This window comes from Panthera onca, chromosome C1 (genome assembly GCF_046562875.1).
Source record: "Panthera onca isolate mPanOnc1 chromosome C1, mPanOnc1 haplotype 2, whole genome shotgun sequence".
Lineage (NCBI taxonomy): Eukaryota > Metazoa > Chordata > Mammalia > Carnivora > Felidae > Panthera > Panthera onca.
This window is the reverse complement of record NC_138346.1, coordinates 142,028,268-142,041,277: the sequence shown is the minus strand read 5'-3', so window position 1 is coordinate 142,041,277 and position 13,010 is coordinate 142,028,268. Positions and strand designations below refer to the sequence as shown.

General features: G+C 46.1%; 1 protein-coding gene across 3 annotated transcripts in view; it reads right to left on the bottom strand.

The window, feature by feature from the left end:
• BCAR3 (BCAR3 adaptor protein, NSP family member) overlaps nucleotides 1-9,083 on the bottom strand; it is a 114,501-nt gene extending 105,418 nt beyond the window's left edge. The window contains exons 1-2 of one of the 3 annotated variants that reach the window (XM_060623799.2): nucleotides 8,753-9,083; nucleotides 804-1,134 (exon numbers count right to left, since the gene is read on the bottom strand). In XM_060623799.2, coding sequence (XP_060479782.1) covers nucleotides 804-1,120 — 317 coding nt within the window. In that variant the 5' untranslated portion in view covers nucleotides 1,121-1,134; nucleotides 8,753-9,083. Of the gene's footprint in view, nucleotides 1-803; nucleotides 1,135-7,950; nucleotides 8,037-8,752 lie in introns of those variants that run through there. The other 2 variants (XM_060623795.2, XM_060623796.3) reach the window with 2 other exon arrangements.
• Between the last annotated feature and the right edge of the window lie 3,927 nt (nucleotides 9,084-13,010).

The following is a 13,010-nucleotide window of genomic DNA, read 5'->3' as shown; positions in this document are numbered from 1 at the left end:
ATCCGCACCAAATTTTATTTCAGCATGTTGGAGATGCAGGTTCTAATTTATAGACATCTTGGCATCTCTACAGAATTGGATGGACATAGTTCAGAAGTTGACATTATAATAAAAAGAAATACTTGTGCTTCGTTCTGAGGGACTTTGTGATACACAGGAAGTTGACTTTAGAACTCTCTCACATACTGGATAGTAAGAAATGGTTACTTTTTTTAGGTGTTATAGTTTTTTATATTATGTTGTGTTTTTTAAAAATAAGAGTACTTATCTTTGAAAGGCATATACCAAAATATTTACGATAAAATAAGAGCTGAAATTTACTTCAGAATAATAGCAAAGGAAGGAATGTGGGCAGGAGAACAGAAAAAGCAGGACTGGTCATGAAGCCGGGTGGTGGGTCCTTGGGAATTAAACTATTTGCTCTACTCTGTATAGCTGACATATTCCCTAATGGAAAGGTTTTTGGTTTTTGGTTTTTTTTTTTTTGAGCTTATTTATTTATTTGTGGGGGGTGGAAAGGGGCAGAGAGAGAGGGAGGGAGAGAGAGAGGGAGGGAGAGAGAGAGGGAGGGAGAGGGGGAGGGGGAGGGGGAGGGGGAGGGGGAGGGAGAGGGAGAGAGAGAAAGAGAGAATCCCAAGCAGGCTCCACACTGTCGCCACAGAGCCCAACATGGGGCTCAAACTCACAAATTTTGAGTGAAGAGTTGGACCATTAACTAACTGAGGCACCCAGGCAACTTAGATTTTTTTTTTTTAAGTCCCTTAAAGACAAGTCATTTTCACTTGTGGAATTAAATAAGTCACCTGAAGGTGAAGGTTTCGCCTTTCCGGTCTTGCAGGGGTTGCTCCTGGATGATAGCCGGGGTCACCGGAGAGTTCTGCCGAGGTGACTTGGAATGGGGCAGGGTCCCCACGTGACTGAAGTTATCGCAGGACCTGATGGGAGGAGGGGCCTTTTTCTTCCGTGGAAGGGTGCCGTGTATAGACACGTCTTGATAGGCATCAGCGTGATGCTCAGCAGGAGGGGACTTGCTGCTCAGAAGGTCCATGGATGAGGCCAGGGGGAACTGGTGATTCACCGGCATGTTTCTGGGAAGGCTCACAAATTTTCCGGCAGCCATGATTCTCAGCTTCTCTAAGGGGGAAAGAAAAGAGCGAAGGCATGAATCTTAGATAATCACAAGAACTGACTTCCTACTCACAAAAGGAAATGGAAATGTACCGTTAAACAAAAGAACACGTTCACGGAGCATTAGAAGACAAACAGTGAATGGCATCACTAGTGAAATCTAATACAAATGGGAAGTTTACTCATGCCCCTATTTTGATCCTACAGAGGAATGCTCCTGGGTTGGCAGCAGATCCGCCAATGGAAAAGGGCAAGCAAGTTTCAGAGACTCTAGGGGCACATGAGCCACTTTCTTATTTCAGATGACTGAAGCTGATGGAAAAGCATGACTGACAAAAAAGAAGACTATGGAGGAAGTACTCAAAGTTTCAATATAAGTGCATCAGAGAACACATTATAAATGTTAGATAAGTGGTTCACGTCTTTCCACCACCCTGTAAATGATAAGAACAGGTGGAGATTATTGGAATTCCTCAGCTGCTAGAACGCCTCCAGTGCCAGACCAGCCCCTCAGTTGTGCTACCCAGGGCAACAGGGCAGAATTTTTCCAGCAAAGACCTGGTGCTTACAAATAAATCAATGTACTCTAATTAACGAAGACGGGCCAGGGTCAGGGGTTAGGAGGTGGGTCACTCCTCCGTACATTAGTGGGCTCAGCTGCAGAGGAAAGCCACTAGGGTGAGGGATCCGTGTACATTGTCCCCCGGAGGGGTCAGGAATCTGCCTGCCACCAGCAGGGTTAAGCAATATGCATGGTGCCTGTATAGTCAGGGAAGAATGGGAAGGGAGAGAAATAAGAAAGAGGGGGTGGGGAGCACATGGAAAGAAAAGGAAAATGTGTACTAGGTCGTATGCAAAACTAGACCCAACAATTATTCCCAGCTGTGACCACTAGCAGAAATGTTCACCCTGAGCCAGAGTCAGCACCCACTCACCTCCCCCCAAAAATCAAACTATACTTTTGACCTAAGTCAAATTCTATAAGACATTTTTAAGGCTAATACATAGAGGGAAGGAAACACAAGCCTGAGTAAAAATTAGAACTAGGCTCTGGAGACACTGAGGATCCAGAATCAGTCCCACCAGCCATGATACCAGACTAGTCTGGACAACACAGCAGCATAGCTAAGCCTGTTGCACTGTCTTCTTCAAGGCTGCGGAGCAGAACATTCCTTTGCTCTGCCGTCTGTTCCAAAGCCCTGCAGCCCCCACTGCTTACAGAGCACCCTTCCTGCTACAAAGAGGACAGCTCAGAGTGAAAATCATCACTTAATAGTAACACTGCTGTCAGTTCCACTAAGGAACTGGAGACTTGGGACATGGCTTCTCCATGACCACTAAGAAGAACAATGCTCTCTAGAAGCTCACATTGTAGCAGGCAGAACTGGGTTAAAGACAGCGCAAGGGAAATAAACCATCGAGGACATGAACAGTCCAACAGAGAAACATACAAGTTGTGGGGGCTGGATAGGAGGAAATCCTTCACTCAAGGTATATAATCCTAACCTTGTCCTCAGTTTTTTCCCAAACCTGGTAATTCTGGGGCTTGTCTGCTCCATGTCTAACCGTGACCACACAGAAGGCCTGGCTCACGGCGGGTTCAGAACAATAGGGCTGTGAGTCCCTGCATGGGCTTCTCCTGGGTCTGGCCAGTACCTGGCACACTGTCAGCACTTACTCAATGTTAGTCATCATTATTTAAAAAGAAATCCAGACTCCCTGACCCTCCCTGCCTGACCACCAGTGACGTAAGCCCAGTAGGATTCCCTCACCCTATACACAACACTGCCCCCCACAGTTGTAAATGCTTGCCTGCCCAAGCCGTCAGCACCTTCTTCATAGAGGCCTACATCATTTCAAAGAACCTTCTAGGGAGGCCCAGAGCACCCCACAGAACCTCTTTCTGTGCAAAGGGCCACAGTGATGATCAACAATTTGCAGGTCATTATGATGGGCTAAAGTTGCCCTGGCTCCAGTGTTTCTGGCAGCCTGTTTCCTCTCTGCTTACCCAAGATCTAGATTTCAAAATTGGGCCAAATGCTCTAGAATGCCCTCCAGCCAGTTCCCCATACCTCAGTTTATTCTCTGAACCAAGGGTTAACACTTGCCCTTCCTATTCTCAACAGTTAAGTGCCTTCTCCATATGAGAGGCTCAGAGAAACAATGATGTTTATAAGTCCCAATCCCTATGAACTCTAAGAATCCTAGAACTCATCAATAGGGACCCTTCAAATGCTGGAGGGAAGAACAATTTGAACAAAGGACTCGAGGAGGGCAACGCTGGAGATGTGGAGAGGAAGTACTCTGGAGGGATTTTGAAAGGTAGAAAATTGTAAGGAAAAGCCTTCCAAAAGGATGCTGTAACAGCAAATGCATAAAGGCAAGGAAGTGCCCCCACAGGCTCACAAACCGCAAGTTGGGCTATGTGGCTCACGTGGAGAAGTCAGGAAGCATTTCCTAGGAGCACCCAGCGTGGGAACAGATGGTGAAGTCTTGAAAGTTGTGTCGAGGGGTCTGGACTGGGCTGTCGGTGCTAGGGAAGATCTGGAAGGGAGGGACAGAAGCCAGTCCGTGCCCAGGGAGGTAGCTGTGGTAATTATGGAAAGGAAAGAAGGGAGGCAGTCCGGTCAGGCTGATGGCAACAAGCCAGCAGGGAAAGATGAAGTACCCTGACCTGAGGCAGTGGCCAGGGAAAAGAGGGACTGAGGGAAGAATGAGGAGCTCCTGGCCCCTGGCAGGGAGGACGAGGGCCACAGCCTTGGCGGGATGGTGTGGTGCTGTAATAGGCTGAGTTGTGCAGGAGAGGACTCCCGCAGGAGGGAGGCTAACAAGCTCACCACTGAGCTGCTGCGTGTGAGGAAGCCATGACGTGGTTCAGTCGAGGAGGTGAGATATTGGTATGCACAGCTAGGAGCCAGGACAGGATGTAGATTTTTAAGAATCATCAACATAAAGGGAATATTTAAACCTGAGAGCAGATCCCTTAGCTTGTAATTATCAGCTGTGATAACAGATGTGAAAGTACCTCTTAAACTGTCAGGAACCATACAATATCCATGAATTATATCCCTGCTCTCTCTCAACATGGCTGCTTCAAGCCCAAAAGGCCCAAAGCAAGGGCTGAGCTCTGAAAACCTGAAGTCGTGGTCCTCAAGCTGGCTGCACATAAGAGTCCTCTGAGAAGCTTTTAAAATCCTGACACTCGAGCTGTGACCCAGACCAATGAAATCAGAACCTCAGTAGGTAGGACCCTGGCATCATTCTTTTGAAAGCCACCGGTACTGTCCAATGTGGAGCCAGGGTTGAGAGCCACTGGATAAGCGAGTCTCTTTGGTACAGAGCAAACTTAACACTCAGATTTGTTACCTAAGGAACAGAACAGAATAACAATGAGGAGGGGTCAGTCAACAGAAGCATCAATTCATTCATGCATTCAACACACACAGTATGGAGGGTCTCTGTGGCAGGCACTGTGCTTGGTATTGGGGACAGTGTCAAACAACTGTCCTCATGAGGTTACTACTCTATGATGGAAGCAGACAGGAAGTACCAACCACATGTCCTGGTGATTCCCAGTGCTATGGGAGCACAGAGAGTGGGAACCAGGGTCTAGACTCATCTAGTGGCCAGGAAAGGCTTCCCTGAGGATGGGATGTTGACCTGAATGATGTCAAGAAGAGTCTAGTAACTGGAAGGAGAAGATGAGCTAAGTTGAAAACTCCAGAGAATTCTCAGCAGCAAATTGGAAATATGTAAGCCAGGCTCCTCTCTACAACCCACTGCCTCTAAATTGGGACTCTTCCCCATTAAAATACAGGCCTGCCCTATGTGTAGTCACTTGGAAAAACTGGCTCAACGCCAGGCCCTATGTCAAGCTTGAATCAGCCTAAGGGTGGTGGAGGTGGGCCCAGACCACAGACAGCACTTCCAAAAAATATAACTAAAAGTGTGGCAGAGGACCGAAGGGGTAACTATAGGTAGAAGGAACTCATTTACAACCTTTTTGGTCCTTGTACTTCCTACTTGAGCTTTATCTGCTTTTAATTTTTCCAGACCCCAGGAACCCAGGGCAAATCCAAGGTATAGAAGTACATGGTGTGTAGTTGGAATCTAGGTTCAAGGTAAGTACTTTTCATTTTGAGAACAAAGCCACTTACTACATTTGACCTCACTAGGCAGAATCCCAGCGTGTTATATGTAGGTGGGATCTCAGAGAATCAAGTCCCTTCCCTTTTCCAGATCAGCGAAGTAAATGTTCATTCATTCAATATATATTGTCTGGACGCTTACAATGTACCAGGGATAAGGACATAATAAACCAGATGAGCTCCTGCTCTCATGGAGGCTACATTGTGATGGGGGGGGGGGGGGGGGGAGGGCAGTAAGGGTCCAGTCAACACAGACAAGAAGACAAACTAGGTAACATCCTAGCTGTCAGTGCCCCAGGGAACACAAACCAGGATGAAATGATAAAACATACTGGTTGGGATGTAGGGCTATTTTAGATTAGGGTGGTCTGGGAGGGCTTCTCTGAAGAGGTTCTTTGAAAAAAGAGATGACACCAGTCAAGAGAAGATGGGCAGGGAGTTCTAGGCAGGGGACTGGACAGATGCAAACGCCCTGAGGTGGGAATATGTGGTTGGAAAAGGATAGTAAAGACTAAACCCAAATCTCCATTTTCTGGCTCCCAGATTTTCCTTTCTTAGAGATGTTTGAATCAATGCTCCTATTCATTCTGTACTTCTTATGTACTATTTGATTTTTTAAAAAATCAAACATGGTAGGGGCGCCTGGGTGGCTCAGTCGGTTAAGCGTCCAACTTCAGCTCAGGTCACAATCTCACGGTCCGTGAGTTCAAGCCCCGCGTCCGGCTCTGGGCTGATGGCTCAGAGCCTGGAGCCTGCTTCTGGTTCTGTGTCTCCCTCTCTCTCTGCCCCTCCCCCGTTCATGCTCTGTTTCTCTCTGTCTCAAAAATAAATAAACGTTAAAAAAATTAAAAAAAAAAAAATCAAACATGGTATAGTTCAGAACCTAGGCTTTGAAGTAAGACATTCAGAGGATCAAATCCCTACTCTGCCATTTACTTACTAGCTGTATGGCCTGGGACAAATCAGTCAACCTCTTTGACAGTTTCTCATTTGTACAAATGGGTTAAAAATACCTCTTTCATGGGGTTGTCCTGAAAAATAAATGCGATCACGTATGGAAACCCCTGGACATACAGCAAGCATTCAATAAATGGTAGGTCTCTTTGGAGCAGGTCAGGGAGCAGGTCTGTCTTGCTTATCACTATATTCCTTTTACAAAGAGAGTTTACTAAAGAAGTCACTGCTTCTGGTCACAGCCAGGAAGGATGAAGAAGGAAATGTTTTACCTCCAAGCAATAGATATAAACACACCAAACCAGGTAGGACATAGATGCAGACACACACAGGCGCACCAAATGAGCCTACATGCTCATGGGTTTGAAAGAAAAGCCCAGGTGAGACTTTGGCCATCTGACGTCACCTCTCTCTACTATGCAGGTAAATAGACACTGTGTCCGACTCAGTCTAATGTCAGACCTTGAAATGTATACAAAGGTCAAAGATTCTGTATCTTGATATGAAAAAATGAGACCTCAGTGAATGTTCAGAGCTGAAATCTCAGTAGGGACAAGAGTGAGCTTGACAAACTCCCAACATATGTGCTACCTTCCTGGTGCTACACAGCCAGTGGCTGTGCTTTGAAATGCTTGTGAACAGAGCAGCCCAAGTCACTTGCTTTACAACGATGTCTTGAAGAAACTGATGATCATGTGCAAATCAATGCAGAAACAGGCAGCCCTCTTGTTTGGAGTTTTCCAGTTTATTTCTGAAATGAGCTATTTCCAAGTTAAACGTATCGATGGTCACCTGCTGTGGGCGTTAAAAACTTTCTATCATATTTTAAACTCTGGAAATGTAACTGCTCCTGCTGTCCAATTATGACCACAACAGAGAAGTTTTCGTTTGGATACGTAGTTTTATATCTCTGCAGAATGCAACAGGAAAAGGAGTTAGAACCACTGCACATTAAAAAATTGGCTCATGCACTTAGAATGAAGTTTTTCTTTGGTTTAGAAATTAAGAGTATCCCCCCCCCCAAAAAAAAAGAAAGAAATTAAGAGGATCCCTGTTTTCAAAGTAAATTCATGAAGTCTGGCCAAATGATTGAAGTATGAATAATTCTTCCATGGATTGTATTTCAAGCAACACAGCCTAGAATTTACATGATCAAGTTCTTAAGATTAGCATTCATTTGACAAGCAGTCCTTTCTATATGAATAGGAGATTGAGATCTTAGTCATTCTGGAAATGCCAGCCTTCTCAGCAGAGGCTTAGAGAAAGCTGGAGTCAAGGAGGTGACGGAGGCCCTGGCATGGCAAACGCTTTACATTACGCTGCATACATTCCCTTGCACACCCCCATACAAGGGCTCGGCCTGTGGTTTCTCCACTATTAACTTGGCAGATCCGCCCCACGCTCTGCTGAACCCCGTCTCCCAGCACCGAGGCCTCCCCTTCCTCCGCCTGGCCTCAGTCCTTGGCAACAGGCAGGGAGATTATCCGCTCCCAAACTGACCTTCCCTCCGCCAATGTATTTTCCTCGGACAGATCTGTGTGTAGCCTTGGGAGATAAATGTCAAGGTTTAAAAGAATCTCAGAATGCTTGGCTCCACTCTTAGATAATGGCTTTAGGGGAAAGCAGACACGGAGATTCGGCAACCGGTCTTTCCCCTTCGCACCTTTCTTCAAGAGAGTTAATACCCAAATCAGGGTTTCCCGCCCCAGCCACGACCCACCGTGTTGCCCACGAACTCTTCGCCTTGCCAGCTGCTTCGAGCCCACTCGACCGCTCCCAGACAAGTGTCTACACCTGATCAAACTTTTAAAGTGGTGGCGGCCGCTGCCCCTAGGGAAAAGGGCTGAGCTCTAACCTCTTCCCGTCGCGTCCACCGTCCCTCCCTTCACCTCCCCTTCCCTCCGCTCCCCTCCCCGACGCAGAAGGAGCAGCACAACCAACTATTCATTCTTTCTCAACAAAGGGCGAGAAGGAGGGGGGTGTTGTCAACAGTTACACTGCGGGCTCCTTCGCTTTCTTTGCAAACTTTCCTAGAAATGAGTGGAGAAACTTGCCTCCTGCAAGCCCAGGGCTTCCAGCGGAGCCCCTTGGTCCTCGCGTTCCCCCCACCCCACCCCCGCCCCCGAGCCCCGAAGAGTGGGACGGGACCAGACGGGGAAGGGCGGCCAGCTGAGCAGCCGGGACGGGCAGAGGCGGGGGGTCGGGGGAGGCCAGCGCCCGGGCAGATACTGCTCAAGAGCAAAAAGCAGAGATAGATGCTCGCCGCACGTCGCCGAGCGCCACTTCTCGGGATTCTCGGGAATCCCAGCTAGTTCCGAGGGCGCCTAGGGCGCAAGGCGGGTCCCCACTTCGGCCACTCCCGCCCCTCAAAGGCCAGCTCTGCCGGGGGCAGGAGGAGCGCTGCCTCAACTTTGCCTCTAAGTTTCTCCAACAAACTTCCCAGACCGTCCTCCCAGGGGACGCGGCGGCGGCGGAGCCCCAGGAGAAACAGCACCCCCGCGGGGCGCGCGGCACAGACTCACCTCCCCGCGCGGCGCTCGGTGCCCCGACTCTCCCCGGCTGGGGCTCAGACGCGCCGCTCGGCGGGCCCCACGGCGCGGCTGCTCCCCGAGCACCGGCCGCTCATGGTCGGCGGGGCGCGCCCGCAGAGAAGCCCGCGCGCGGCTAGCCTGTGCGCCGGACGGCTCCGGCAGCTCCCGCTCCGGCCCGGCCCCGGCCCCGGCGGCTGCAGGCGCGGCTCTGAGCCCGCGGCGCGCGCTCCGGCCCTCAACTGGTGATTTGCGGCGTCGCGGCCCCACCCCGGCGAGCGGATTCGCGCGGCCTCGCGGAACCCCCCGCGACATTTACATGCGGTGACCCCGCCAAGCCCTCCTCTGTCCTGGTTTTAGAGTTCGGTTCTCGTAGCTTCCCAAGAAGCCAGTCTTGAAGTGTGGATTGGCCACTTCCAGGCTGTACCCCTCCCGAAAGACAACCCTTCCGATTCCACTCCTCCCCCTTCCCCGCGTTATTTAATTACCCAGCAGATCGGCTTTGCTGTCTGCGGACACCTGGCTGGCTTTCAGTTTAAAGGGCTTTGATGAGACAAAGATTCAGGTAACCACAAATAACCAAACCGCTGAACAGGCAAATCAATCACACCCACCTGGACAAATTGAAAGCAAAGTGGGGAGTGGAATTAGCACTTCAGTACTAGGTGGGTCAGTGGGGCGAAAAAAATTGGAGGTCTTAACACTATCAGATATCAAGACCTATTATAAAGCTATAGAAATAGTAACTGGCAACAAGAATAGACAAACCGACCAATAAAATAGAGAGTCAGGAAGCAGATCTACGTTAAATGGCCACAATTCATGTCAGAGATACTGTTGTGATGCGCTGAGAAAAGACTATATGTCTTTTCAGTAAATGATGCTGGATCAGCTGAACATTCACATGCAGAGAAAGGAAGAATCTTGACCCCTACCTCACACCATGCCAAAGAAAAAAAGCAATTCCAGATGGATTTTAAATCTGAATGCGAAAGATAAAATATTAAATTCAAGGTAAAAAATCAAAAAAACATCTTCATGACCTCGAGGTAGGCAGACTTCCTAAACACATATAGTACTAACTATAAAGGAAAAAATTCATCATTGGACAACATTAAAATTAAGAACTCCTGTTCCTCAAGACACCATTAGTGAATAGTCAAACCACAAAGGGAGAAAAGATCATTGCAACCCATGTATCCAATAAAAGACTTGTATACAGAATCTACAAAGAACACTTACAAATCAGAAAAAGAGGGCAGGATATCCAACTGAAAATAGGCAGAATTTTTGAATAGCATTTCTTAAAAGGGGGGGGTGATAAACAGGCATTTCTCAAAACAAAACAATAAACATATGGAAAGGTTCTCCATTATTAATCACCCCCAAAATGAAAACTGAAGTTGCAATGTCTCACTTTACACTGCCCAGAATGGCTAAAATTGGAGAACTTTGTATAACACTTTACAGACCTAGGTGGTATTATCTACTAAAACTAAATTAACATGTAGCCTGTGACCCAGCAATTCTATCCTTAGGGATCTTGTCTACTGAACAGAGAGGTATACACATACTCACCAAAAGACATGTTCAAAGATGTTTATAGCATCTCTCTTTATAACAGCCCCAAAGAAACAACCCAACTGTCCATCATTGGAAGAGAAGATAAACTCTGTGAAATACTATACAGGAATAACGACTACCTCTATACTCAACAAGATGCATGATTCTAACAAATATAATGTTGAGTGAAAGAAGATGAACACAAATGGGTACATGTTATATACATCCACTTATGTGAATTCCAAAAACAGTCTAAACATACCTATGATGTTAGAGGTAAAGATAATGGTTATCTTGAGGGTTGGGAAGTGATGGAAAGGGAGCCCAGAGGGGGCTCCAGATGTTAGTAATAATCCATTTCTTGATCCAGGTGCTGGCTATATCAATGTATCCATTTTATAAAAATTAACTGTCCTTCAGTCTATAAAAACTAATTGGCTTGTGCACTGTTCTTCTTGTATGTTCTACTCCAATCAAAATGCTTTAAAAATTGTGCCATGTTGTGTATATTTTATGTCATTTTCATCCCCCTAAGAAAGAACTATATTGGCAAGTCTGTAAGATTCTAAGTGCAGCATCCCTAAGAATTCGTTTCTAGGGGCACCTGGGTGGCTCAGTGGGTTAAGCAGCCAACTTTGGCTCAGGTCATGATCTCATGGTTTGTAAGTTCGAGCCTCGCGTTGGGCTCTGCACTGACAACTCAGAGCTTGGAGTCTACTTCAGATTCTGTGTCTCTCCCTCTCTTTGTCCCTCCCCCACTCATGCTATCTCTCAAAACTGAATAAGGGTTAAAAAATTAAAAAAAAAAAAGAATGAGTTTCTACATTTTCCTCATAGGTGTTTTTGTGGATTGGTCTTTATCTTCCCTACCTCATGACAGGCACATGCTTTTTATTTTTGTTGAATTTTCCCAAAATGTTCAGCACAGTGAATGTCAAACAGAACAGCTGGTTTATTTCTGAACTGAATGATTAGAAATACAGTGACTGACTTTCTGCTGCTCTGAAGTGTCACTAAAAACAGTGATCAAACTTGCATTGGATTTTCTTGATTTTCAAAATTCCCTGAGCACCTACTATATGTAAAGCTTATACTTTGTGGAGCATCATAGGCAGGTAGCCATAAAGAAAGACTAGACAATTCACACCTAGAGAGGCCTTGGCAAGTCACTGTTCCTCTCAGTTCTTCCTTTTCCTCATGAGTGAGTGAGCAAATGCACATGAGGAGTCAAGGGAATAAAAAGTGCGAAAGTGACTGGCATATAGTGGTCATCATTAGCTATGCTCTGATTCATGACAGTCTATGTCTTCCCAAACCCCTGTGAGATGGGAAGCGTCTTTATCCCCATTTACGTGGGAGGAAACAGACTCAGAAAGGTTAAGTAACCTCAACCATAAATTGATTCAACAAAGATTCGTTGCATGCCTACGATGTGCCAAGATCCATAGCTACTAGTAAGAGGCAGAGGCAGAATTTGAATCAGGCGGTTTCACTTCAAGTTCAGTGGTCTTTCTGCCACACAACTCCTTTCACACTTGTATCCCCAGTGTCTAGCTCACAGTAAGTGCTCAATACGTTAATGGCTGGATAACAGTATTTTTAATATACAGTTGATCCTTGAGCAACATAGGTTTGAATTGTGCAGGTCCACTTATAGAAGGATTCTTTTTGATATATATAGTACATTTTACTGTAAGCGTATTTTCTCTTCCTCATGATTTTCTTAAAAACATTTCCTTAATAACAATAACAACATATAATACATGTAACATACAAAATATATGTTAACTGACTGTTTATGTAAGGTAAGGCTTCTGGGCAGCCACAGGTTATTAGTCAAGTTTTGGGAGAGTCCAAAATTATATCCAAGGGCACCTGGGTGGCTCAGTTGGTCGAGAAACCAACTTTTGATTTCGGCTCAGGTCACGACCTCACATTTTGTGTGGGCCCCACGTTCTGTCAGGGCAGAGCCTGCTTGGGATTCTCTCTCCTCTCTCTGTCCATCCCCGGCTCATGCTCTCTCTCTCTCTCTCTCTCGTTCTAAATAAACTTAAAAAAAATTTAGATGCAAATTTTCAACTGTACTGAGGTTGGTGCCGTAAACCCTGCATTGTTCAAGGGCTGACCGTAATTTTTGATTGGGTAACACTGAAAAATACATATAATGGCAGACAGTGAAAAGTCCCCCTCTCAACTCTGTCTCCCATCTGCCCAGTTCCCCTCCCATCAGAGGTAACAATTGAATTGCTATTAATATGTAGAACCATAGTTCTACACTTTGCTGTTTTGTTTTGTTTTGTTTTACCTAACCCTATATCTTGGAGATTTTCCCATTTTAGTACATGGTACTCCTTTGAAGAGATGTGCTGTAACTTACTTAATCAGTGCTCTATTCATGGACATTTAGGTTGTTTCCAACCCTTTCTTAATACAAACAATACTGCAATGAATAATCTTGGATATATGTTATTAGTATGTGCAAGTATATCTGTAAGATAAATTTCCCAAGGTACAATTGCTGAGCCACAGAGTATATGCCTTTGTAATTCTCAGAAGTAATGCCAAATTGCCTCCCGTTGGCATCATACCAATTTATACCCTCCAGCAATTTAAGGAAATGCCTATTTTCCCCCTATGCTGGGCCGAAGTTATCATTAAACTTTTGAATTTTTGTCAATCTGATAAAATG